Below are 27,507 nucleotides of genomic sequence, written 5' to 3'. Positions count from 1 at the left end.
TTGTTGTCTTTTTGGTCCCTCCTTTTACTGTTAGTTTTCTTCTTGTGTTTGATTGTCTGGGACTTAGGATTTTTGCCCGTGGTTTTGTTTCGTTAAAGGAATTTGGCCCGCATGAGTTCTGTTTTACGACGTGTCTACTTTTACCCTCACGCGTGGCTGATCCGATCAGGCAGTGCCAGGGTACCCAACTTCATGTGTGTGGACAGGCCCCAGACTTCTCCAGCCCGGCCACCTCTCTCCAGGATGCCTCGCTACAGAGTGGCCAGCGCCTCGGGGACTCCCCCCAGCCTCATGAGGAAAGCCTGAGTCTGGCAAAGCGCTGAGTCTCCAAAGCCAGTAGGGTCTGGGCATGGGGGGGTGAATGGGGTTTTTCATGCTGTGGGCCTTGTTCTGGTCTTTGGTGCTGGTAGTTGTGCTTCAGATTGGTCTTTTCCTTCACATGCAAGTATGGGAGTAGAACAGAGTGGAATTAAAGGCCAGGAGCGAGACCTCCCAGCTCAGGTTCCTTGGAATCAACGCCTTCTCATATTTAGTCTTTATCAGAGCTCTGCTTTGGACAGCTGGGGACTCGCCCAGATGGATAGAGTTGTGTGTAATGACAAGAGAGCAAAAGGCAAGCTGAAGGCCAAACGCCAGCCCACAGCCTGCATCCACCCCCTCGCCCCCTTAAGGTGGGAGATATATGTAAACATTCCTCAGGCACTAGTAACTGCCTGAGAATGAAAGCAGGGGAAAAACAAGTGAAAACAAGTAGAACAAAAACTTCACTGTAGTTTGTAACTCTCTTAATGATTTACAAGAAAAACACAGTAATAGACCTCCAAGAACCTATAGACTCAAATTTCCTGGAGCCCTAACATCACCTTCGCCTCCAAAGGGTAGAAAACCCTCGATAATCAGTCACTCCTCACCATCACCATGCTGCAACTCCTGCCCATGGGTCCTGTCCCCGTGCTATAATGAAAACACCTTTTAAAAAAAATTAATGTTTATTTATTTTTGAGAGAGACAGAGACAGAATGCACGCAGGGGAGGGGCAGAGAGAGAGGGAGACACAGAATCTGAAACAGGACCCAGGCTCCGAGCTGTCAACACAGAGCCCGACGCAGGGCTCGAACTCACAAACCGAAGTCAGACGCTCAGCCGACTGAACCCCCCAGGCGCCTCTCTCTCCCTCTCTTTTTAAATTTGTTTCAATTATGGAGAGAGTGAGTGGGATAGAGGGGCAGAGAGAGAGAGAGAAAGAAAGAGAGAGAATATCAAGCAGGCTCCACACTCAGTGCAGAGCCCGACGAGGGGCTCCATCTCATGACCCTGGGATCATGACCTGAGCTGAAATCAAGAGTTGGATGTTCAACCTACTGAGCCACCCAGGCGGCCCCTACACCGAGACTCTATTTTTATATTTACCTCTTCACCCACTGCTCCCTTCTGCCTCCCTTTCTCGATCAGCCATCCTCCTACAGGATGGCTGACACCACTGAAGGTAGTCACATCCTGTGACCCATGATGATAGAACGCCCCGATGGAGCCCTGATGGCCCTGTGATGGGACCCTCAGGACAAGCCCACCTGCTTTCCTGCTCCAAAACTTTGCCAGAGCTTGCGGGATGTAAAGGCTGCTTCCTAAACCCTAATGCCTCCTCTGAGCCCTTGCAAGAAAGAGAAATTCTTGGCCCAGCACCATCCCCAGGACCAGTGCGGCCACCAAGAGAGGAGATGAGCAGTCAACCAGTGAATGCTAGCCATATCTGACAATGACCAGGGAGAAATTCCCGTGCTTTCTGTGGAGTCCCCAAACCACACACGGATCATCACAGAGCTTCACTCCCGCGGGTATGGAGACAGGCAGCCGCTCCGCCATTCTTCCTTGGGAATGACCCAGCTCCCTGGGAGAGTGGCCACAAAGTCAACAAGTAACAAATTTATCAGGTGCACCTGTTAGCTGACTGGTTGTGTCTGTATTTGGTCTGGGCACACGGGCTGGTTGGTCTGTGACAGTCAGGCTCAAATCCTCTGACGTGAGGATTGTTCCAAGTGTATGGCTAATCCAGAGCCTAGGCGAGTGCAGAGGGACTGTCTCCTAAAACGCAGGACACAAGCCACCAGGTGGTTGGCTCAGATAGCTCAGGATCCCTCGGCAGGTGGGTACTGCAGAGGGACACTTTTGACCTGAGGCAGACCCCCCTGCACTCTTAGAGACAGGGGCCCAGTTCGCCCAAGGCACCTGTCGCGACTACCTGGGTAAACCGTGGATCGTTTAACAACTGTCTATCGCTTCAGTTACGCTGGCCTCCTTCGTGCGTCCAGTAAACAAGCTGTGTGGCCAGACTCAGAAACGGTTGCGCAAATGGGTCAGATGTTTGCCAACCCCAAAACCTCACCGGTATGTGCAAGTCCAGATCTTAAGCCGACGGTGCTGGCGGGTCCCCTCGATTGCCCAGGCAGACTTTACTCTTCCGGAGGCTGACCCGCGCGAAGAGCCGTTCGGGAAGGCTAACCCAGGAGACCGTGTGGCCCGGCCCAGACTCACCACGGAGATGCAGCGTCTCGCCCTCTTCCGTTCCCCTGGGACGCCACGTGCCTCTGAGCTCTGGCTTCACACAAAGCGCTGTCTCCCCGCCCCCGACACCCACACCTCCCCAGACCCTGCCGCCAAGACTGAGCTGCTGACGCGGCTGTTTGGTGGCCCGCTGGGGCTGCTCGCTCGGGGACGTCAGCACCGCCATGAGTCCCGCCTCTCCTGCTGTGACTCTGACATAACTCATGTCTACCTTGTTCAAGTGCAGTGATTACAAAGCTCTTAAAATCAAGGAGCCCAGGGTGCCTGGGTGGTTCAGTCCATTAACCGCCGGACTCTTGATCTCGGCTCAGATCATGATCTCACGGCTGGTGAGTTCAAGCCCCGTGCGGGGCTCTGCGCTGACAGCATGGAGCCTGCTTGGGATTCTCTCTCTCTCCCTCTCTCTGCCCCTCCCCTGCTCATGTTCTCTCTCTCTCAAACTAAATAAACTTAAAAAGGGGGGAGCAGATAATAGAATGGGGGGTGGGGTGGAGTCATCGATTCTACCGTACAACCTGATAGCCCTGTCTCCTGAGTGATCGGTAGGAGAGGGTGACGTTACCCCCGAGGATGAGCTTAACTGAGCCACCCAGGCGCTCCTGTGACCCCCTCTCTCACAGAGCAGCTGTCATTCACTGGCTTCCTCGTTACTCTAGGATTTCCTGTTTTCATTAGGGACACCCGCCCCACCCCACCCCACCCCCGCATCCTTCTGCTGGCTCCCCTTGCAAGCCTCATCCAGCCCAGGCACATGCCTTGGGAAGGGGCATTGCCTGTTCCAAAAAGGACGGACAACAGCTGGCAAAATGGCGACAGAGACCAAATGGCAAATGTCTCAGGCTTTAACCTCTCAAACGACGCAGACACAACAAACCCTTGGCCTCTTAAATCACCAACAAGATCCCCTAGCTGAGTGGCGTAGGGCCACTGTTTAGCTCTTGACCTCACACTGGCTGACCACGGACGTGTTGGCAAAATGGCGCGAACCTCCCATTCCACGTACGTTAGTAACGTGGGCCGAGTCACCCAGCGAGTCAGGGCTGCATGCACTCTCCTGTGGCTATTAGTAAGGCGAGTGTCACATAATTTCCCTCACGCCATATTACTCCAGGTTCCAAACATTTTCCATTATGGCGTGGATTTATTTTCCTTTTCACCAAATGAGCCACCTGGCTATGCTCTTTGCATCAAAGGGTCGTAATTACTATCCTAGGAATATGCCCATGCTGTGGTTTTCTTTTTTTCTTTTTTTCTTTTTTTTTAATGTTTATTTATTTTTGAGAGAGAGACAAGAGAGAGACAGAGCATGAGCGGGGGAGGGGCAGAGAGAGGGAGACACAGAATCCAAAGCAGGCTCCAGACTCCCAGCTGTCAGCACAGAGCGCGACGCGGGGCTCGAACCCACGAACTGCGAGATCATGACCTGAGCTGAAGTCAGACGCTTAACTGACTGAGTCACCCAGGCGCTCTTTTTTTTTTTTTTTTAAGTTGGTTTATTTATTTTGAGAGAGAGTGTGAGCAGAGGAGGGGCAGAGAGAGAGAGGGAGAGAGAGAATCCCAAGAAGGCTCCACACTGTCAGCACAGAGCCTGATGCGGGGCTCGAACCCACAAACCCTGAGATCATGACCTGAGCTGAAATCGAGATTCAGATGCTTAACCAACTGAGCCACCCAGGTGCCCCTGCTGTGATTTTCTTAAATGCTAAGAAACACTGTGTTGACACACTGTCAACAATGTGTGGTGATTAGATGTTGCCCTATACCCCAAGGGTGTCTTCCATTCCATAGATCTCACCTACCTAAATTTCCCTGGTCATCTATACCCGTTCCCCAAGTCTACCTAGTGCCAACAGTGATGTTAAAGCATGATGGGGCCAACTGCATTAAACATACTTTATTATTCTTTTAAAGTAATCTCTATATCCAACGTGGAGCTCGAACTCACAACCCCAAGATCAAGAGTTGTCTGCTCCACCCACTGAGCCAGCCAGGTGCCCCAAACATACTTTAAATTTCTATAAACTGACGCATTAACACCCACAAAATGGGAACTAGGTGCTCCTAGGCAAACCTTGCCCTTCACCCCCACCCCAAGAATATCTTGAGACTTTAAATAGCTCCAGGCCATATGATCCGATAGTCACAGTGAACACGGGACCACTGTCAACAGAACCAGCCAATCCCAAGCCTGCTCACCCAGGCTTGCCCGTTCCTTCCCAGAAGCCACAACAAACTCTGTCCACGTCTCCGCTCCCAGGGAGTTCCGGCTTCCTCTCGACCAGCCGCAAAGCCTCTCCTGGGTGTCCCGAGCGGCACATTGTTCTCCTCCGGAACCGTGGGTAAGAAATGACCTTCAAACTCTCTCTGGGTCTCGGTCTGGGTCTTTGATTTCTGTGGAATCAGGATTTACGAGTTAAGGGGTATTATGAAACTAGTTTCAGTGATTGCTGCCGGACTGCTTTCAAGTTCAGCTTCACAGACCTGAACTCAACGGATGAGATCCCTTTCTTCTCCACGCTCCGACCCGTGATAGATAGTAGGACACATGTACGTTTTTGCCCGTCAGGTGGCTGTGAGCTGAGATCTCTCCTACTCTGATTAGCTGTGCCCTGACTGCCAGAGAACATCATTTCTCTGTGTGCACATTTGGCTTAGTGTCCTGTGCACGGCCTCCTTGTCACCTCACTCAAATTTTTTATTTGTCTTTCTCTGGTCAACTTCTAAGAGCTCCCTTAGGTTATAAATATCAGCTCCCTTCCATCCAGTTGATGAATATTTTCCGAATTTATCATTTACCTATTAAACTCTGATGGTAGGGAATTTCGCCATGCACAGTTTTAATGTTTGTATTTTCAAATACATCTATTTTTTCTTCATAGCGTTTGATTCTCTGGTCTATTTAACAAGGTCTTCTCTTGTACAAGATTGTGACTTGGAGTTTCTTGTAAGTATTTTTCCTCTCCTTTTTTATTCTGTATATCATTTATGTGCCTAGAATTTATTTTTATACCTGGCGTGAGAAGGGAAATCCAATCCTATTTTCTTTGAGTTCCATAGGCATTTCTTTTAGCATCATTAAATAATTTAAATAATTAAATAATTTAGCATTAAATAATTCATTATTCTCCTCTGAATTATATGACTCAATTAATCATATCTTAAATTCTCTTAAATCATCTCTTAAATAAAAACTAATTCTGGATTTTCTATTCTGTTCCACAAGGATTTTTGTGTAACCTTATACCGATACAATTTTTAAAGATAATCCTGGCTTTATAATAAGTTCTGAAGTCTAGTCAGAAAAGTGTCCATCACTGATACTTTCCATGAATTTTCTCTCTGGCATTAAGTTTTTAATCTATACTTGAAAAATTTGTGTCTAATTTTTAAAAATTGGACTTTTAGGGGAATTTGAATTTTAATTGTTTGGGCGTATATATATGATTTTATGAGAATTTACATTTTAATAAACTGTCCAAAAATTTTGCATACATTTTCACTTGCACAGATATTATTGTAGGCCTTCAGTGATGTTTGATAGTGTTTTGCCCTGTAGAAGTGCCATCACTCTTGTTAAATTTGTTCCTAAGTATTTTAAAGTTGTAATGATTGGAAACACAGGCAATAGTTTACTCATGTCCATTTTGTGGTACTTTGATGCAAATGTTATGTATTTGTCTTGTACCCAATGACAGAAGTCTTTAGTATATTCTAGTAATGTTTCTCCCCTAGAGTCTCTCGTGTTTTCTAGTCATGTGAACGTATCCAGTGTGTCACCAGATCTTTCCTTTTGTGTTATAACTGCATCCCTTATGACAGTTCATCAATTCAAAAGCATGCCTTTTTTCACAGTATAAGACCTTTTTAAAAATTTTTTAAAAAATTTTTTTACTGTTTATTTATTTTTAAGACAGAGACAGAGCACGAGCGCGAGAAGGGCAGAGAGAGAGAGGGAGACACAGAATCCGAAGCGGGCTCCAGGCTCTGAGCTGTCAGTGCAGAGCCCGACACGGGGCTCGAACCCACGAACCGTGAGATCATGACCTGAGCCGAAGTCAGACGCTTAACTGACTGAGCCACCCAGGCGCCCCAGTATAACACCTTTTTTTTATTATCAGATTTTAGTTAGATGGTTTTAGTATTTTGCAATACAGAAAATCGCTCCTGTGTTTTGGTAAATTCACACTTCTTCTTTTAAAATAATTTGATTTATATATACGTTTCTTGTTTGTTGATAGAATTGATATGTAACCTTGTGTAAGTTTAGGGCGAAGAGTGTGATCATTTGACGCACATGTATGTTGCAAAGTGATTGCGACCGTGAGGTTACTTAATACCTGTGCCACTTCGCACAGTTACTTTGGGGGAAGGGGTGAGAACTTTTAAAATTTACTGGCTTAGCAGTTTGCAAGTGTGCAAGACAGTGCAATTAACTAGAGTCAGCATGCTGCTTAGATCCCCAGAAGTTAACTCATTCTACAATGGTAAGTTTGTGCCCTTGGTCACCTTCACCCGTTTTCTCCTCCACGTAGCCGTGGCCTGACAATCACCATCCTACTCTGTTTCTATACATTCGGCGTTTTTAAGATTCTGTAGACTATATCAGAAAGCTAAATGGGGAACATTTCAAATATTTATGTATCCTGTCATGAAGAAATAATAACCCTACTGCGTATTAACATGAAAAATACATTTTATGAAGAATAAAAGTATTTTGCAAAACAAAAATCAATTAGGGAGAAGAGTGATTTTGTTTGATATTTTTGCCAAACGAATGAGCAGCCTAACAGAAGCCAGCTAGAGTATCAAATCTGCTTCTGCCTTCAGTGTGGTGCAATACCCCACACCATACAGATCTCTGGAAAGCTCCTCACATGGGTACATGTGAGGTAATGATAGTGTTGGGGTGCCTGGTGGCTCAGTCGGTTAAGTGTCTGACTTCAGCTCAGGTCATGATCTTGCGGTTCGTGGGTTCGCTCTGTGCTGACAGCTCAGAGCCTGGAGCCTGCTTCGGACTCTGTGTCACACTCCCTCTCTCTCTGCCATCTCTTCCCATCTCCTGTCGTGCTCTCTCTCTCTCTCAAAAATAAATAAACATTAAAAAAAAAAAAAACTTGAGAAAAAAAAACACACCTGACTTCACACTCGATGCGGGAAGACTGAAAACTTTCCTCCTGAGATGGGGAGCAAGACAGGATGCCCCTTCCCACCACGCTAGTCAACGTTGTACCGGACGTTCTAGCCACAGCCATGAGGCAAGAAACAGAAACAAAGGGCATCCAAATTGGAAAGGCTGGAGTAGAACCATTCCCAGTCACAGAGGATGTGACCCCACATACAGCAAATCCCGAAGAGTTCTTAAGGAAACTCGTAAAGCTAATAACCGAATTCGGCAATGTTGCAAAGCGCAAGACCAACACAAACGATCAGTTGTGTTTCTACACGTCACTAGCGAACAATCCAAAAGCTAATTTTTGACAGGTACAGAGTCTTTGTTGGTGGTGACAAAAATGTTTCGCATTGTAGTGAGCGGTGGAGGTTGAACAACACCGTGAATCGATTTAATGCCACTGGATTGTACACTTATCCGTGGTCGAAATGATAAACATTACGTTATGCAGATTTCACCACAACTAAAAAATATTAATCTACAGGGAGATAGCTGGAGATATTATGATAATGTCTACTGATTTTATGGAGCAGAGGTCCACGAACTGTGGCTGGCGGGCACAGCTCACTGCTTGTGTATGTACGGCCCACAAGCTAAAAATGGCTTAGCCGTTTTTTAGTGGCTGAAAAATCCAAAAGACAAATAATAATTCCAAGTGCAGGACACTTGAAATTAATGCGAATTCCAACTTTCAGTATTCAGAAGTCAAATGTTCTGGAACCAAAAATTAGCCCAAATTGCTGGATTTGGATGACTGATTTATTCCTAGTCAGGGCCCTGATGTGGCTACTTCTCCAAGAATGATTCAAGTCCAAGCCACGGATCACCAAATTGACCTCTCTTTTTATGATAAGACTTAACTTTCTACACACTTTAAAAAACACCCATGCCTTTGCCTTCTTCATAGGTTTTAGTATTTTTGCATGAATTGACATGCCCGCCCTTTTGAGGTTCCATTTATCGGTGTTGTGGGATCCATAGTATTTAATTGCCTCTCCTAAGGCTATTAAGCTCTTCTTGTACTTGAGGAATTTGACCGAGCACTGGAGGACTGACCCTTCACCTGCGCGGCCACTGGTGGATCCATTGTTCCCGTGCTTGGCACACTTCCTGCCAATATACCTCCACTCTCCTTCCTCCTGGTGCGCTTTCAGAACTGCTGGGCTCTCTTTCCTGCTTGCAAAAACAGAGAAGTAACAGTTCAGGTCACTGTATAACCTGCCACGGATACAAAAGAAGAGGAAATAGTCATATACATTCACCGCCCCTCACTTATTAAAATCAGTGACAAACTATACGTATTTTATTTCTCTTCATCCTATTTCACTATTATTATGAACTCACGGCTCTTTCGTAGAATCAACTTCTTCCAAATAACAACGTCAATATTTTTTCACCTTCCAACTGTCGCGAGCGGTCTGGCAGGATTCCCTCAGTGGACGCCTTTGTCTTTCCAGCATCGTTGCTGCCAGCCATGGTAAACCTTGATCTTTGACAACAACACTGTATTCAGTTCTGTGCTGCATTTTCCTGATCCAAGACACAAATAGCCATTCTCCAAGAAGGCAGATTTCTTCCAGGAGGAATCAGAGTCAGGGAGTCAACTCTGGTCATTGGTATTGCCCATGAAAATTGGTGGTAGAAAGAGGTGCTACTGAATCCTATTTGCCTCACTTAGGAGAGACAGAACCGGAAACAGGATTTTAAACGTACGAGCTCACCTTACTTTTCCAACTCAATGTATTTGTTTCTTAGAGTGTGAGGTATCGTCAGCCACTAATATCTTCTACTATGTCGACAGTTACTTTATTAAAGAAGCTGGTTAGGGGCGCCCCGGCTGGCTCAGCAAAGGGAGCGTGTGACTCTTGATCTTGGGGCTGTGAGTTCGAGCCCCAATGTTGACTGCAGAGATTATTTTAAAAAAATAAATTAATTTTTTTTTTAAAGCATGGTTAAAGGAAATGAACACAAAATGGAAAAATCAGCAGGCAAATCGAAACTTGGGTTTGAAGACTTGAGACTCAGCGCCAAGGGGAATCACAGGCACCAAGTCAAGGCTGTAGTCAGGATTGAAGTCCAGAAAATACCAACAGATGTTTCACAGTTAAACGATGCCTGACACGGCCTATGCAGCAAAGGGGAGTGTGCCAGTAGCTGAGCCGGCTGTGTGCAAGTTCAAAGGTCTTGGAAGAATTTCTATACCCAGCAAGGCAGGGATGGAGCAGTTCTAGACAGGGGGCCAAGCAAGATGAGAAGTCGAAGCGAAAGGTCAAGAGAAGTCTGAATAGAGGAGGACAGGACGGGACAGGGTGAAAAGGCACATCAGGGCTCTAAATCTGTGCAGGCTGGGCACCAGAGAGGAATTTCATTGTGATCACAATTATGCAATAAAATCTACAAATCCAGGGAATTTGTTTTATTAAAAAGATGGTTTTTTTTTATTTTTTTTAACGTTTATTTATTTTTGAGACAGAGAGAGACAGAGCATGAATGGGGGAGGGTCAGAGAAAGGGAGACACAGAATCTGAAACAGGCTCCAGGCTCTGAGCGGTCAGCACAGAGCCCGACGCGGGGCTCGAACTCACGGACCGCAAGATCATGACCTGAGCCACAGTCAGCCGCTTAACCGACTGAGCCACCCAGGTGCCCCTAAAAAGATGTTTTTAATGTTCATTTATATTTGAGAGACAGAGACAGAGCACGAGTGGGGGAGGGGCAGAGAGACAGGGAGACCCAGAATCGGAAGCAGGCTCCAGGCTCCGAGCTGTGAGCACAGAGCCTGACGCGGGGCTCGAACTCACAGACCACGAGACCATGACCTGAGCCGCAGTCAGATGCTTAACCGACTGAGCCACCAAGGCACCTGAATCCAGGGAATTTTAAAATAAATTTTAATCTGTTTCTTCAAAGAGAATACATTTTCATTTAGGAATCTTAAAAATTGCCTACTACAGAATAGACCACAAAAATCACAGTAAAATCACAAAGATCACAGCAACAGTCATCATTTTGGAGCTTCATACGGCACTTACTTAATGTCTATGGAATTAAAACTTTATTCACCATCTTCGTGCTTGATATGTTTGCGTAATATAACAGTTTAATCAGAGTGGTGAAAATGGCATTTCATTTTTGTGTATTTTTTTTTTTGTCGCAGAAGCATAATTTTTGTGGAGTTATAATTGACATATAACGTAATGTGTTTCCAACGTGCAGCTTGGTGATTTGGTATTCGTATAGACTTTGAAATGGTGACACGGTTACGTCTAGTTGGCAGACATTTCATGCACATCTTCCCTGTATTAACTGAGGCTGAATATACTTACGGGTAATTTAGTGCCTTTTTTGAGACGGGAGGGGAAGGAGATGTTTTAATGTGCCCGAATTAGGCGTGAGAGGAAAGGGAAAGATTAAAATGAGGCAGAATCCAGAAATTAATCTCACAGCCTTAGTCAGCGTCTTTTGATGAAATCTACTCTAATTATTATGGATAAGACATGATAGACTATTGACAGCCTGATCATTTGCTTAGGAAGTTTTCAGTGAAGTATCACAATACTGTCACTGATGAGTGAGCTAGGAATTTTTATGCTCTGGTGATCAGAGGGTAAACATTGATGGGGCAAAGCCTTTTGAGAAAGTGACTTGGAAACGTCAGAGCAGAGCCTATATATATATATATATATACACACACACATATATATAACTTTAATACTTAATACTTTTCCATATCATAAAACATGAATAAAAATCATTATACACATATTTGTAAAACTACTATTTAGGTGGTCTGGGTGCTTTCTGTTGCTACACATACAAGGCAGATAATGCCTAGATTTCAATTGTTCTTTTAGTTTATCAATTCAAACTTAGAAACAAAGGTAGGCACAGGGTTAAAGTTTCATTAAATAGTTTAAGAACAAAATTAATCACAGGAGGCTGTACGGCTCAGTCGGTTAAGTGTCTGACTTCAGCTCAGGTCATGATCTCATGGTATGTGAGTTCGAGCCCCGCATCGGGCTCTCTGCTGTCAGAGCAGAGGCCGCCTCAGATCCTCTGTTTCCCTCTCTCTGCCCCTCCCCTGCTCATGCGTGTGTGCGCTCTCTCTCTCTCTTGCTCTCTTTCAAGTAAGTAAATAAACATTTTAAAAAGAACAAAATTAACCAAAGATTAATCATTCTGAGACCGTGATAGAATAATACAAATGCATCGGGGTTGTCAAATTCAACTCAAAATGGATTAAAGACTTAAATGTAAGACCGTAACTTTAAAACTCTGGGGTAAAACATAGGAGAAAATCTTAATGACATTGACCATGGTATCTTGAATAAGACACCAAAAGTACAGGCAATAAGACCAAAAATAAACAAGTGGGGCCACATCAAACCAAAAAGCTTGTGCACAGCAAAGGAAACCATCCACAGAGTGAAAAGGATTCTTTGGATTGGAAGAAAATATTTGCAAACCCTGTATTTGATAAGAAGTTCATCTCCAAAATATATAAGGAATTCCTACAACGCGTTAGCAAGGAAAACTAATGACCAGTTCAAAAGTGGGCAAGGACTCGAGTAGACATTCCTCCAGAGAAGATCTACAAATGACCAAGAGGTTTATGAACAGATGTTTATGAACATCACTCATCACTCAGGGAAATGCAGACCAAAACCACACTATCACCTCATACCTGTCAGGATGGCTATTGACAAACAATAATGCGTAACAAGTGTTGGAGAAGATGCTGAGAAACTGGAGTTGTCACGAATTGGAGTGTAAATAGTACGGCCATTTTGGAAAACGCTTGGTGGTTTCTCAGAACATTAAACACAGGTTTGTTCTATGACTCAGTAATTCCACGCCTACGTACATACCCAAGAGAATTGTAAACGTATGTCCCCACAAAAACTTGTGCAGGAATGTTTACAGAAGCATTATTCATGGTAGGCGAAAAGTGGGAAAAGCCAAATGTTTGTCAACTGAAGAAGGGATAACCCACACGTGGTACACCCATACAAAGGGATGTGATTTAGCCACAACAAGGAAGGAAACACCAAAACACGATACAACATGGATTGGCCTCGAAAACAATGGGCTAAGTGAAAGAAAGCAGTCACGAAAGGCCATGTGGTGTATGTACATAAGATTTCCAGGATAGGCAAATCTGTCGAGGCAGGAAGTGTTTGCCGGCAGTTAAAAGGAGCGAGGAATGGGGTGTTGTTTTTAGGAGGATGGTGTTTAGTGGAGGACGATGAAAATGCTCTGAAATTGTGTACTGGTAACAACTCCATGAGTAGACTAAAACCTGCTGAAGTGGATGAATTCGAGGGGGTGATTTTATGGTATGTGACTTGTATCTCATTAAAGCTGTTAAAAAATAACAATTACGCTATTGTCTTCCCTCTGCAGATTTCTTTTAATAAAAAGCCAGAAGAGTGGAAAGGGATGAGCTCAGTGAAACTCTGCTCTGTAAAGCTGAACGATGGGTTCTTCATGCCCATGCTGGGATTTGGCACCTCTGCTCCTAATAAGGTAGTCACTGTGGCCTCGGAGACAGAGGGGCGGCGGACATGGGTCCTTATCAGAACCAGAACTGGGGAAATGCAGGCGGGCCTCATTTTATTTGTTCGTAAGATGCTTCTCTCCAGTTAGGTTATTTAGTGCATGAAGTCAGTGATTTTCAAATTTTCATCAGCATGAAAACACTGAGGTTCTTGTTAAAAATGCAGATTTGGAGGCCATACCTACAAAGGCTCCGAATGAGTAGATCTGGGATAGGGCTCAAAAATCCACATTTCTAATGAGCTACCGAGTGACTCTGACGCTGCTTGTTCGACATTCACACGTGGCATACTGCTATATCAAGGGGCAGGGGAGCGTGCCATCTGTCAGCCACGCAGGGGTGGGTGAGGCCGTTTGTGGTACTCTCACCGGCTGTCCAGCTGTAGCCATTCACCATCTGTTGCAATGAATGAAACCCAGGTGTCATGATCACCACATGTCGGAGACTTGATGGCAAGCTTGCTTGTGATGAAGTTTCTCTGTAACGTCTGCTGTCCAAGCAGTCCCTGTCCACCAACACGCGTAGACTATCTAGAGAAATCTTGGCCGCTGAATGTTCTGGAGAGAGTCAAGATTAAAGTTAGAGAGAGTGCTGGTGGTCTGGAGGGGAAATAGTCTGGTAGAGGCCAAGTTGTTAATACTATTCCCTGGGGGCACTTGGAAATGCTCTGTTTGGAACCCTGAACTCCATGTGTGTTTCTCATTTGAACATTTCCAACTTACAAGAGCACATCTTCAGTGGTTCCTAGTGGAGGAGCTTATAATTGTTTAAGGAAAGTCATAGGATCGACTCCCCAACACGAGAGCCACATGGTGGGTAATGCTGAGGACTTCAGCAAGGGCCCTGTCACCAAGGGTTGCTTTTACTTGGACTCTTGGCTCTTAAATCCGGGGTACCAATTAACTCGTCAGGAATTACAGATTAAAAAATATACCCAGGAGACATTTTAAGTGAGGTAGAAGCAGGCGATGGTGAGGGGAAATTATGGAGAAGGTCTAAAGTCCAGCCTGGTGGGCCAGCAGAACAGTAGGCAGCTAAAAATAAAATAACCAAGTTGTGAAAGGGCAAAAGTCACGTGCGGACCAACTTAGCAACCACCACAGCAAAACCAATTATGAGACATTTTGCATAAAAAAAATAGTTGATTTTCTTTTACATTTCTGCTCCTCCTCAAATATTGCTTGAAGCGTTCCTCCAAGTTTACATCGGTAAATCATTAATTTATGCTGTGTAAAGTCACACCTTCACTGCATTGACAGATAGCTCTGAGCATTAGACTTCTGGATTGCAACCGGTTTAACGGTCTCTCACAGAGTGAATTAACTTGGGACCATCAACCGATAGATTGTGTAAATCCACACATGATGTAAATCCAGGGGCAGGAGGGTTAAACCCAGTGACGAGCTAGGCCAGCTCATGGATTCACAAGATCTGATGGTGAGCACCTTTTCCTAATATTCATGGCTTGAAGTCAGCCATGGTGGGAGTATTTACACCATAGATCGTTAAACATCTACCAATGGGTATAAGTCAACATTCAGCTCTGTCACCTCTAGCTCTTAGCCCTTAGAAAAACAATAGGTTCTGCTAAATAGCTCCGCTGGTGGGATTGGCCATCTGTTCCTGAATCAAGTAGGTCTTTGTCTTTCTATGGTCTTCTAGGTTGCTAAGAGTGAGGTGGAAGAGGCTGTCATGAAAGCAATCGATGTAGGCTACCGCCATTTTGACTCCGCTTACTTGTATCTAAATGAAGAAGAGATTGGGAGGGCCATCCGGAAGAAGATCACTGATGGCTCTGTGAAGAGAGAGGACGTATTCTACACTTCAAAGGTTCTGTGTATAGTTCCCTACGTATCTGTGAAAAGCTCACTCTCAGAAGAGTTTCTCGGTGAAGTTCTCCTCTTATTGGTTAAATTTTCATTCCCACAGACCTTGCACTGTAAGAAGGTATATGCTGAAGGTGGGGTACATGATGGCAAGGGATGTGGGTTCCAACTTCTTCGAGCCTTAGGCCTCATATCTCAACCTATGGCATGGTCAATAGACATCCCATGTCTCTTTCCTATGAAGTGGGAAGATAATACCACAGAACTGCTATGAGGATGAAATTAACGTTTGTAAAAATACTTAGATTTTTTTTTTTTTAACTTTGGAGCCATTTTCTCCTACTATTTTTCATTTCTACTGATAGTATAGCTGAAACAAATAAAAGAACTTACGGATTTAAGTCAGACTGGAAAGGAATCCAAGAAGAATTTTCTCCAGTGGTGTTCATGGAGCTGACTACTACTAGAACCAGATATTTAAATATGAGGCGAAGTGACCCATGAAGAGAGAGTTGAGGTCCATACAAGTGAATTCGAGGCAGGAAGGGAATTTCTTCCTTCTTGCTCCACGGTATGAAGCTCTCTGAACGACTGTGTTAGATGTGGTATCACTATTGCTCTCTTGTCTGTTTATCTCCCTTCCATAGGGAGGGAGCCTTAGCAATTTTGATGGATTTTCCTTAGATTTTTACTTCCTAAAATAAGCTGACTAAAGTACCCTCCCCCCAAAATTCCTATAGGTCCTACTTTTCTTTGGAACACTTAATACATTCAAAATGCAATTTCCTGAATCACAACTGCTTGAGGTTCTTGTTTAAAATGTAATTTCCCAGGGGCGCCTGGGTGGCTCAGTCAGTTGAGCATCCAGCTCTTGGTTTCGGCTCAGGTCACGAGCTCATGGTAGATGAGTTCGAGTCCCATGTCGGGCTCTGCACTGACAGTGTGGAGCCTGCTTGAGATTCTGTCTCTCCCCCTCTCTCTACCCCTCCCCTGCTTGTGTGCACTCTCTCTCTCTCAAAACAAACTCGGGAAAAAAAATGCAATTTCCCAGTCAAAATCTCCAGATATTGTGATGTAATATGTTGGAGGTAGAACCCAGGAATGTGTTTCATAATTCCTTTACATTCTAAAGTTTGAGACCCCTGTGTTGGGCCATATTTTTCCTTTCCTACATCGTTGTCTTAATTCAGTATGAAACAGAAGCTATGAGGAAAAAGAAGTTAGGAGCTAAGCAGGATGGTTCGTCACTTCCCAATGACCACAAGTGTCACTTCCCAACGACTGCAAGTGGATTTGTAGTTGCTGCTCATTTTCCCTTTCATTAATTTCTTCTAGAGATTCTTTTTTTTTTTTTAAGCTGTATAAAATAATTTTTATATGGTTCCCCCTTAGGCTAAAACCAGGCAGCAAGCCCCTGGTTACATAGACCATATTAAAATTAAACAATTATATTTTATTGAAGAGGAGTTAAAATCAAGCATTTTTGTTATTGAAGCATAGTTGACATACAAGGTTCTGTTAGTTCCAGACGCACAACATGGTGGTGTGACGAGTCTGTACATTACACAGCGCTCGCCACGATAAGTGTGGTCACCATACAGCGTCATTGACAACATCCCTCATTTGTCATACTTCCTTATTTTATGACTAGAAATTTGTACTTCTTGATCCCCTTCACTTAGTTCACCCCTCCCCTTACTCTCCTCCCTTCTGGGAACAACCAGTTTTTCCTCTATATTTATGAATCTGTTTCTGTTTTTTGTTTGTTCTTTCGTTTGCTTGGTTTTTCAGATTTCACATATAAATGAAGTCGTCTGGCATTTTTCTTTCTCTGTCTGATTCATTTCACTTAGCATAATACACTCTAGTCACAAATGGCAAGATTCCATTCTTTTTTATGGCTGAGTAATATTCCACTCTTTATATGTACAAACGTATATATCACACCTTTTTTATCCATTCATCTACCCATAGATATTTGTATTATTTCTGTATCTTGGTTATTATAAATAATGCCACAATAAATACAGGGATGCATGTGTCTTTTTGAATTAGTGTTTTCACTTTCTTTGAGTAAATTCCCAAAAGTGGAATTATAGTTGTGTATCATATGGTATTTCTGCTTTTAATTTTTTGAGGAACCTACCTCCGTACTGGTTTCCACAGTGGCTGCACCAGTTTACATTCCCATCAACAATGCCCCAGGGTTCCCTTTCCTCCACATCCTTGTGAACACTTGTCATTCTAGTCTTTCTGAAACTAGCCATTCTGACAGGTGTGAGGTGATACCTCATTGTGGTTTTGATTTGCATTTTCCTGATGATGAGTGATGCTGAGCATCTTTTCATGTGTCTGTTAGCCATCTGTACATCTTATTTGGTAAAATGTCCATTCAGGTTCTCTGCCATTTTTAATCAGATTATTTTGTGTTTTCGGTGTTGAGTTGAATAAGTTCTTCATGTAGTTTTTGATAGAAACTCCTTGTCAGATTTATCACTTGCAAATGCCTTCTCCCCTTTGTGTAGGTTGCTTTTTTGTTTTGTTGATGGTTTTCTTTGCTGTGAAAAAGCTTTTTATTTTGATGCAGCCCCAATAGTTTATCTTTGCTTTTGTTTCTCTTGCCTCAGGAGACCTATCCACAAATATATTGTGAAGGACAATGTCCAAGAGGTCACTGCCTGTGTCTTCTTTTAGGAGTTTTATGGTTGCAGGTCTCACATTTAGGTCTTTAACCATTGCGAGTTTATTTTTCTGTGTGTATGATGAAAGACAGTGGTCCAGTTTCATTCTTCTAATGTTGCTGTCCAGTTTTCCCAACATCATTTGTCTTTTTCCCATTGCATATTCTTGCCTCCTTTGTTATAGATTAGTTGACCATATACGCATGGATTTGTTTCTGAGCTCTCTATTCTGTTCTGTTGACCTGTGCATCTGTTTCTGTGCCAGTGCTGATCACTTTGATTACCACAGCTTTGTAGTATACCTTGAAGTCTGGGATTATGGTGCCTCCAGTTTTGTTTTTCTTTCTCCAGGTTGCTTTGGCTATTCAGGGTCTTCTCTGGTTCCATTACACACTTTAGGATTGTTTGTTCTAGGTATGCAAAAATATATGCTATTTGTATTTTGATAAGGGTCGCATTCAATCTGCGGACTGCTTTGAGTAGTAGGGACATTTTAACAATATTTGTTCTTCCAGTCCACGAGCATGGGGTAGCTTTCCATTTGTTTGTGCCATCTTTAATTTCTTTCATCAATGTCTTCCAATGTTCAGAACACAAGTCTTTTACCTCCATGGTTACATTTATTCCTAGGGATTTTATTGTTTTTGGTGCAATCGTAAATGGGATTGTTTTCTTAATTTCTTTTCCCACTACTTCCTTATTAGTGTATAGAAATGCAACATATTTCTGTATATTAATCTTGTATCCTGCCACCGTACAGAATTCTGAATTTATTAGTTCTGATAGTTTTTTGGTGGAGTCTTTATATACTGTCATCTGTAAATAGTGACAGTTGTGCACTTTATTAATTTCTCCTAAAGATTCTGAAAGAAAGAATCTCATACCTTCCCTTTCAACCGTTGCAGGTGTGGGGAACCTTTTTACGTCCAGAATTGGTTCGAACCAGCTTGGAAATATCGCTGAGGAAACTTCAGTTGAGCTATGTGGATCTTTATCTTATACATATCCCAGTACTTTTGAAGGTTAGCGAAAGTTCTTTTACTTTAATCATCAACGTAAAAATTAATAGCTGAATACAAGAGAGGATATAGTTTGTAAAAATGAGGAAAAAACATACATAATACTTTCAGCTCCCCCCCCCCCTTTTTTTCTGCTGCAAAAGTCCCATCTCAGCCCCAGAGTGTAAGAGTTCACTGGCTTTCAATATCTTTGCTTCGATCTTGTAAATGCGTTGTCTGTATTTTCAAGACCCCACAGTCCTGGGGGCACCTGGGTGACTCAGTTGGTTAAGCGTCTGAGCGACTTCGGCTCAGGTCATGATCTCACGGTTCGGGGTTCGAGCCCTGCGTCTGACTCTGTGCTGACAGCTCAGTGCCTGGAGCCTGTTTCAGATTCTGTGTGTCTCTCTCTCTCTGCCCCTCCCCCACTCACGCTCTGTTTCCCTCTGCCTCAAAAATAAACATTAAAAAAAAAAATTTTTTTAATAAAAAAAAAAAAGACCCCATGGTCCTGAATGTCCACCTCATACCCACTCATGTCTGGGGAGTGTCCCGATATGGAGACCAGCTTAGGTATAGGAAATTTAATGATGAAACTCAACCCTCCAGATGCTCACGAGTCGCTCTACTGTGTGACCACCTCCAGGTGTAAAGCAGGGGTAAGAGCAGCTTATCTCACGAGAATCCAAGGCCAAGGTGCCTGTTGAGCCGTGGCATCACTGTAGCCTCTCTCTAGGATGGGGTCTTGGGTGTCCCAAGTTGCTTGGCTGAGGCCAAACACAGCTTTGTACAACCTCTCTTTCTTCCCTGTGTCCCAGCCTGGGGAAGAGCTCTTCCCAAAGGACGAACACGGAGAACTCATTTTCGACACAGTGGATCTCTGTGCCACGTGGGAGTTGAGTACGGCTCTGAATAGCTACGTCTCTGACGTTGGGGGAGAGAGGCTGGACAGGGGATTCAGGAAACGTGGACCTCGTCCAATTCCGCCCCCAGGTAGACTTGCGTGAGTCCCCGGATGTCCCTCTGCCTCCGTTTCACATCTCCCGCATTTCATAGTTCAGCAAGTGCTTACCGAGTGCCTGTGGTGTACTCAGTACTGAGTGTGTTTAAGTGCTCAGGCCGCACTGGTGAACAAACCAAGGTTTCCAGCCCCACGGACTGGCAGGTGCTACGGCAGCGTGGGGGGATGTATGAGAAAATAAAGCCGATGAGGGAGCTGAGAACGCCAGGGCAGGCCTGGGACACAGAGGGACAACAAAAGCAGAGTGGGCAGGGCAGGCCTCGCTGCCAAGGTAACACTGGGCAAAGCTTTGCAAGAAGCGAGGGAACCGACTGTGTAGTATCCGGAGGAAGAGCGATACGGGCGTAAAGAAGGCCGAGGCCAAGTTTTTAAGGCGGGAGAGAACCTGTCACGTTCAAGAAGAGCAACGAGGCACGTGTGACGGGAACAGAGGGCACTTGGTGACCCTCATGGGGAAGGGGGTCGAAGAGAAAACAGGGAGCCACAGTCGGGGGGACAGTCTGGCCCCTTCCTGCCTCCCATGCTGCACAGGCTCCACTTCCTGTGCGCCTGGCCCTCGCCGTGACTTTGCTCGAGTTTTTCTAGGTGTCCGGCCAAAAACCGCACCGGCCCCTTGAGCTGGGTCCTGCACCCCTTGCCTTCTTATCTTACTGCGTCTTCTTGCCCTTTTTCTCCTATTATTTTATTTTTCATTCTCCTCCTACCCGGTTAATCCCTGTCTCGTTTGTTGACATCCGTAGCTTTCAAGGCTTCCTCTGTCCTGTGTCATATCCTCTCCCATCCCGAGCCCCCTGTCTCGGCACCATCCCTGTTTCCGTGCTTCCCCAGCCAGCTGCAGGGATCACTCCTCACAGCCCCTTCCTCCCCAGGCCATGGAGAAGTGTAAGGATTCAGGGCTGGCCAAGTCCATCGGGGTGTCCAACTTCAACCGCAAGCAGCTGGAGAGGATCCTGGACAAGCCCGGCCTCAGGTACAAGCCCGCGTGCAACCAGGTGAGCCCCGTGGACCCGCCCCTCCCCCCCCAACTCTACCCCTCCTCTTGTGTCATTTCAACGAGGTCACCAGCGGCACTGCCCTCTCCTGAAGGGAACAGAGTTGCATTGCAAGTTGTTGAAGACAGTCCCCAAGGCCAAGTCACTTTGTGAAAAAACACCCGAGGCTCAGGTTGGAGTATAATCTCCTAGGTGTGTAATGGGGGTGGGTCCTAGAAATGTGCAGCTAACAAAGTCTGGATCTTTCTCATCTCTGGTCAGTAAAGTTGGAGCCCTCCTGTGGAAAAGAAAACAGGTAATTCTTTTGAGTTCTGTGTCATGAGATAACCACTGAGCCCTGATGGTACAAAATCAGCCCCCGACAATGTGAATACATTCACAACATTGAACTTAGAAATGCTCAAAATAGTAAATTTATTTAAAAAATGATAAATTTGGGACACCTGGGTGGTTCAGTCGGTTAAGCGTCCGACTTCAGCTCAGGTCACGATCTCGCGGTCCGTGAGTTCGAGCCCCGCGTCGGGCTCTGGGCTGATGGCTCAGAGCCTGGAGCCTGCTTCTGATTCTGTGTCTCCCTCTCTCTCTGCCCCTCCCCTGTTCATGTTCTGTCTCTCTCTGTCTCAAAAATAAATAAAACGTTAAAAAAAATTTTTTTTAATAATAAAAAATAATAAATAAATTAAAAATGATAAATTTAGGGGTGCCTGGGTAGCTCAGTTAAATCATCTGACTCTTGATTTTGGCTCAGGTCATGATCTCATGGTTCGTGAGTTCGAGCCCCGCATCGGGCTCTGCACTGACAGTGTGGAGCCTGCTTGGGATTTTCTTTCTCTCTTTCTCTCTCTCTCAAAATACATAAATAAACTTTAAAAAAAAAAAGATAAACCCACTTTAATAAGCCACGCATTGGGGCGCCTGGGTGGCTCAGTTGGCTAAGCGTCCGACTTCGGCTCAGGTCATGATCTCGCGGTTCGTGCGTTCGAGCCCCGCGTCAGGCTCTGTGCTGACAGCTCAGAGCCTGGAGCCTATTTCAGATTCTGTGTCTCCCTCCCTCTCTCTGACCCTCCCCGGTTCATGCTCTGTCTCTCTCTGTCTCAAAAGTAAATAAACGTTAAAAAAAAAAATTAAAAAAGCCATGCATAAACTTCCTGATCTTGGAGAATTATGGAAGAAATTGTGAGCACGGAAGTGAGTGGCCACACTTCTGTCCTCGGGAGGGTCCACATTCACCCTGGCTTTATCTTCTCTCCTTCTAAACTTCTTACATGAAGGCTGACAGAGAGTGACAGCCAATCCATGTATTAAATATTAGTGAGGCTTGTTTTTTCTCTTATTTGTAGATGAAGAATACAAATAAGAATTATGAAAAGTTGTATTTTGTGTCCCTTGGGAGGTTTACCGCCACCTTGGGGATCGTCAGTCTAGAGAAAGTAAAGAAACTGGTTTTGCCTGGGGTCATGGTGAAGAATTAAGGAAGAAGCCGTACGTTGCCCTGGGTTCTACAGAGCGAACGGACCACGGCCAAGCTTAGACTGATTGGCTGGTGGGAAGTTTACGTGGGCCTGAGAAGCTTGAACAGAGGACAGTTCATTGTGATCCGAGGGGTGATCTGAGTGGATGGCAGTTCAGGTCAGGTGGCTTGGTCTTGTTCCCCGAATACAATAAATCACCCTTCCTCCCCGTCTGTGTTCATGCCCGAGACAACCGTGACGCAGACAGGTCATTTGCACGTGATGGCTGAACCAGCCCCAGGAAGCCAGCACCGGGCCCTTCCTGCACACGGTGCTGGGGAATACAGTTCAAGTGGGGCCGAAGTCAGGCTGCTTGCTTCTCTTCAATCCCTGCTCATTCTTTTTTTTTTTTTTTATTAATTTTTTTAACCTTTATTTATTTTTGAGACAGGGAGAGGCAGAGCATGAATGGGGGAGGGTCAGAGAGAGAGGGAGACACAGAATCCGAAACAGGCTCCAGGCTCCGAGCTGTCAGCACAGAGCCCGACGCGGGGCTTGAACTCATGGACTGCGAGATCGTGACCTGAGCCGAAGTCGGACGCTCAACCGACTGAGCCACCCAGGTGCCCCAATCCCTGCTCACTCTTATTGAGTCACCAGAGTCAGAGCAGAGGCAGCGAGAAAGGCATGTGGCAAAAAGTGCGTGTGCACACTCACAGTTTGCGGTCTGGCCCGAAAGGAGCTCGGGAGTTGTTGCTTGTGTCCTTATAATAAGAAGAGCTGAATAAACCAAGAACGAGCAACTCTTTTCAGATCCATCAGAGAGTTGAGGTCACAGAGCCAGCTGCCGGCCAGAAAACTGGAGAGACAGGCTGATACAGAGAATCGTGGTTTGCCAGGAACGAAAAGGCCGCCAGGGTCACTATGGGGCAGGAAGATGTGGAACAGCAGCTCCGGAGTTGCTGGAGCCTCAGCGTCAAGTCTGAGAGCTAACATCTCCAGGGGGCTCCTCAATGGGCCTGTCCCCAGGCTCTCCTGAGTTTTACCTCCAGAAGCCCTACCAGGTTTTCACACTGAAAACTAGAGAAAAATCCAGTATCTATCTTGAAAAATAGTCAAGACATTCCGTTTTCTTCAGGCCCCCCCCCTGCAACGGACACCATGACACTAGAGCCTGCCCGCCCAGGGTTTTACGTGAGCCTAACCCATGTCATGGAAGGGGAAATAGCCAAGGCCAACCCGAGAATCAACAAATTGAGCTGAGCTGGCCCCTAGCCCACCCATCCCGTGGCCGGGGTGACCGTCTTGACCCACATACGTCTGGGTGTCCAGGTCCCCTACACAGAAAGGACGATGACTGTACCCCTGATTATCTTTTACGGCACAGAAGCCCCTCTCACCGGTAGCATGTGCGGGTCACAACGCTAGTAACAGCTTCTGACTAGTCACAACGAGCAACGTATTTCCGCTCGATGATCAAAGGCCCAGAAGCCCCCGAGCCCTGTACACATGGTACAAGACTGGGCTTGGGGAAGGGAACAGGTGCAGTGGCGTAGAGCAGGGCCGGTGTTTGAAGGCTCCACGGGTCAAGCAGAGACATCACAACACACTGTGGTGGGAAAGACGAACGCGCTCTGGTTTCTGAAGCTGAAGACTGACCTCACGGAAAGTCAGTCACACGTGAAGGATGAGTGGCTGGTTTCCAGACGTGGCAGCTGTGAAGGGAAGAGGTCAGGGTAAGGGACTGAGAACGAAGAACGAAGAAAGGCAGGGGCTGCTTCTCGTTGGACAGAGCGACGCGCGATGGGGAGCCAAGGCCAGCCCCGTGGTCTCCTGTCCGAGAGACTGAGCGCGTCTGTTGACCTCCTGATCTGACTTGTCTGTCATGAGCACCAAGCCCGTTTCTCAGTACTGCTCTGCTGTCTGTGGGCGGTAATTGGAGGGCAAGTCTCTGTCAGTTCCCCTGGCCCAGCTGTGGGTGACGGTCGTGTGTTCCCCGTGTTGCTGGCCCGCCCGGATATGTTTGCTGTCATGCAATACAGCACTTTATGTTCCTGGAATCCAACCCTTCTGCTTGCTTTCTGCAGGTGGAGTGTCACCCTTACCTCAACCAGAGCAAACTGCTGGAGTTCTGCAAGCCCCAGGACATCGTCTTGACTGCGTACGCGGCCTTGGGGTCCAACTCAGGGAAGGAATGGTAATGACCTCTCTGCACTTATTCTAATCACGGACACTGTCCCTTCTGGAGTCATCGCTCAACCTTCTGGGGCAGATGAGCGGTAGACGGCAGGAATAGTCCGTCTTTGCAAACCCTTTCACTAGCCTGCTTTGTAGGGACTCGATAAGACAGTGTTAAATAATAAAATCACTGATTAGAACGTTCACCCAGTTCAAAAGCTTTGGGCTTAGAGAGTGGCAAAGGGAGCCCGGGCCACGATCCGAACACTTGATAGTTGAGGGACGTGAGACAAGTAAGAGCTTCTGTGAGTTTGGGTTTCTGTATCTCTTGAAGAGGAGTATAAAAATGCTCCTCTGAGCACTTGACGAAGCAGATAATTAGTTGAAAGCATTATTGAAATAGCAACTTCTTAGAAAACAGGTGGTTTATTTATTATAATGGAGATTATCGGGTCTTAGTTGGGACAAAAATTTTGTCCTCTTGGCTTATCCAGTCTTTTACCGAATTTCTCAGAAACGTGTAAAAAATGAGCAAATACCTGAGAGTCTCTTTCTGCCTGCCTCTCTCTGGTCCTTCTTCTTTGGATTGGCCAAAAGAAGCAAAAACAGATGTTGAGACAGCCAGAGGGTAATCGGGCAGATTTTCAGAGGATGGAACCCACCCAGCCGTCCCACGTAAGATGGACATACAGCCTCGGACACATTGCACCTCTGCCTCCCTTCCAGGCTGAGCAAGAACAACCCAGTTCTCCTGGAGGATCCAGTGCTCAGTGCCATTGCTGCAAGGCACAGGCGAACCCCAGCCCAGGTGGCCCTGTGCTACCAGCTGCAGCGGGGGGTGGTGGCCCTGGCCAAGAGCTTCAATGAGGAGAGAATGCGGGAGAACTTCCAGGTACACGGGAGGGCTGTTGGCGGCAGGGAACTGATGGAGGCACCTCGTCTCCCTCTGGTCTGGGTCATCGGCGAGGCACCCAAGGTATATTTGGGCCAAGCTCACCTCCTTGCCTACGCTATGCACGCGAGTGCAGTGTCTAACTATCCCCCCCTCTCCGTCTGCTGCAGGGAGGGAACGAGGAAGTGGGAAAGAAACCAAGAAGGTCAGCTTTGGGTCTCAGTCCTGTTTTTTCGCCCAATAGTATGGCCTTGATTTCTTCAGCTGCAGAATGAAGGAGCTAGATGAGATGGGATTTAGGCTTGAAAAGGTGTAGGATTCCTTTGCTGCGGCCACAGTCACCCACCCAGAGCCCCCGAGGGTGATCTGAGTTCAAACAGCCAAGGGGACACACTCCTGACTCTCGTTTGGAACGAGCCCCCGGGTTCATGACAACCGTCTCGTAAAACCTACGTACATTCCTACGTAAATGTGTGTCTGGGTTGGGGGAGGGAGGAGAAGGGGACAGTAATTGCTGCAGGGAAACTGAGTCAGTCTCCTCACCTTTCTGACAGGTTCTGGATTTCCAGTTGACACCAGAGGACATGGAAAGTCTAGACAGTCTAAACAGGAACATTCGCTATTTTGTAGATCCTTTGGAAGTAGCTCCTTCTACCGTAGACCCTGGGGAGCAGGACGGAGAAGAAGTCCAGTTATTCCAATCCACAAAGGGGTTGCCTCTTCTCGGAGGAAAGCGGCTGGGAAACACTGTCTCTTCCAGCCCTTCCGTCCCCCTTTCCCTTGGGACTCTAATGTCCTGTGTCCCGACCCTGCTTGCGTTCCAGCGTCAACCGATGTGATGGCGTCCTTTGCGGGCACCCTCAACTAATGCCTCTCTCCCTCTGCCTTACTCATCGGTCTACATGAAACCTGGTTAAATCCCACTGTCTGCCTCCATCGTCAGTTTTTCCCTCCCCACGAAGTTATTCCTAGAGGTACTCAAACCTGCTCTCGTCTTTAAAAACACAAAAACCTCCCTTAGAGCCGACTTCACTCTACATCCCGTTTCTCCTTTCACACGGAAACTTCCTGAAGAAGGCTGTCCTCGCTTCCTCTAGCTTCTCTCTTCCCCCGCTCTTCTGAACCCACGCCAACCAGACATCTGCTGTCCACTTTGCCAAAACTCTTCTCGCCCAGGTCAGCCACGACCTCGTCTTGTTTTAGCGGGAGGAACACTCTTTCCTAGAAACACACTCCTGGCTTGCTTTCTGCACAGCCGATCTGGTTTCCCCTTGTCTCCCTGGCCATGTCCCTTGTCGTGTTCTTTGCAGGTTCCTCCGCAGCAGCTCGACCTCTTAACTTTGGGGTGACCAAGGGCGCCATCCTTGGACCCCTTCTCTTTTCCGCCTGCACCCACATCCTCGGTGGTTTAATCTAGTCTCGTGCTTTAAACACATCTAAATATACACTCCCCCAAATTATACCCGACCCCGACCTGAGCCCTGGACCAACGTTTGCATATCCCTTTATTCCACGACACTTGGGTGTGTGACGGGCATCTCAAAACCTGTCGTGTCTACACTGAGCTCCCAGTGGCAACTGCTCGCAGGTGCCCCCACCACACGCACCACAAACACGCTCACACCGAGGTCTTCCGGCTCAGGTAGGCAACTGGCTGCAGTCTGTTCTTCCGGCCTCTGTACCCGACGTCCATGCCCAGCAGCCAGAGTGACGGGCACCCCTCTTCTTGACATCCGGTAGCCTATTGCACTCAGGGAGAAGGCCACCTTCCTTACAGCACCCGCAAGGGCCAGCAGGACGCTGCCTCCCTGGCCGTCTGCCTCCACGTCCTTCTGCTGTGCCCCGCTGACCCCACGCAGCCCGGTGGCCTCCTGGCCGTCCCCCTCATACACCTGTGCCGGGGACCGTTCTCTCTCTGCCTGCGACACTCTTCCTCCCGCTCCTTCACCACGTTCACGTCCGCACTCAGGGCTCACCGCTGTGACACCTTCTCTGTCACCCTTCCTAAAAACGCAACCCTTTCTCTCCGCTCTGCGTTTTTGTGTTGATAGTCCTCATTAGCATGCCATCCAGGTTCTTGATTTACCTTGCTTATTTTCTGTTTACCTCGATTGAAATGCTAGATTCCCAGGGTGGGATTTTTAAAATTCTGTCTCCCTGAGTGATAAACACTGGTTGA

At 46.3% G+C, this 27,507-nt stretch overlaps 1 protein-coding gene across 1 annotated transcript in view; it reads left to right on the top strand.

Moving 5' to 3' along the window:
* LOC125169528 (prostaglandin F synthase 1-like) overlaps window positions 1-27,507 on the top strand; it is an 86,185-nt gene extending 58,678 nt beyond the window's left edge. Inside the window, exons 2-10 of the mRNA XM_047864931.1 lie at window positions 4,783-4,901; window positions 5,442-5,506; window positions 13,136-13,258; window positions 14,952-15,119; window positions 18,702-18,818; window positions 20,685-20,807; window positions 24,346-24,455; window positions 25,163-25,328; window positions 25,883-27,507. Of these exons, the coding sequence (XP_047720887.1) occupies window positions 13,172-13,258; window positions 14,952-15,119; window positions 18,702-18,818; window positions 20,685-20,807; window positions 24,346-24,455; window positions 25,163-25,328; window positions 25,883-26,167 (1,056 nt within the window). The 5' untranslated portion in view covers window positions 4,783-4,901; window positions 5,442-5,506; window positions 13,136-13,171 and the 3' untranslated portion in view covers window positions 26,168-27,507. The remainder of the gene's footprint in view (window positions 1-4,782; window positions 4,902-5,441; window positions 5,507-13,135; window positions 13,259-14,951; window positions 15,120-18,701; window positions 18,819-20,684; window positions 20,808-24,345; window positions 24,456-25,162; window positions 25,329-25,882) is intronic.

The sequence above is a fragment of the Prionailurus viverrinus genome, chromosome B4 (genome assembly GCF_022837055.1).
Source record: "Prionailurus viverrinus isolate Anna chromosome B4, UM_Priviv_1.0, whole genome shotgun sequence".
Classification (NCBI taxonomy): domain Eukaryota; kingdom Metazoa; phylum Chordata; class Mammalia; order Carnivora; family Felidae; genus Prionailurus; species Prionailurus viverrinus.
This window is presented reverse-complemented; position numbering and strand designations above follow the sequence as displayed.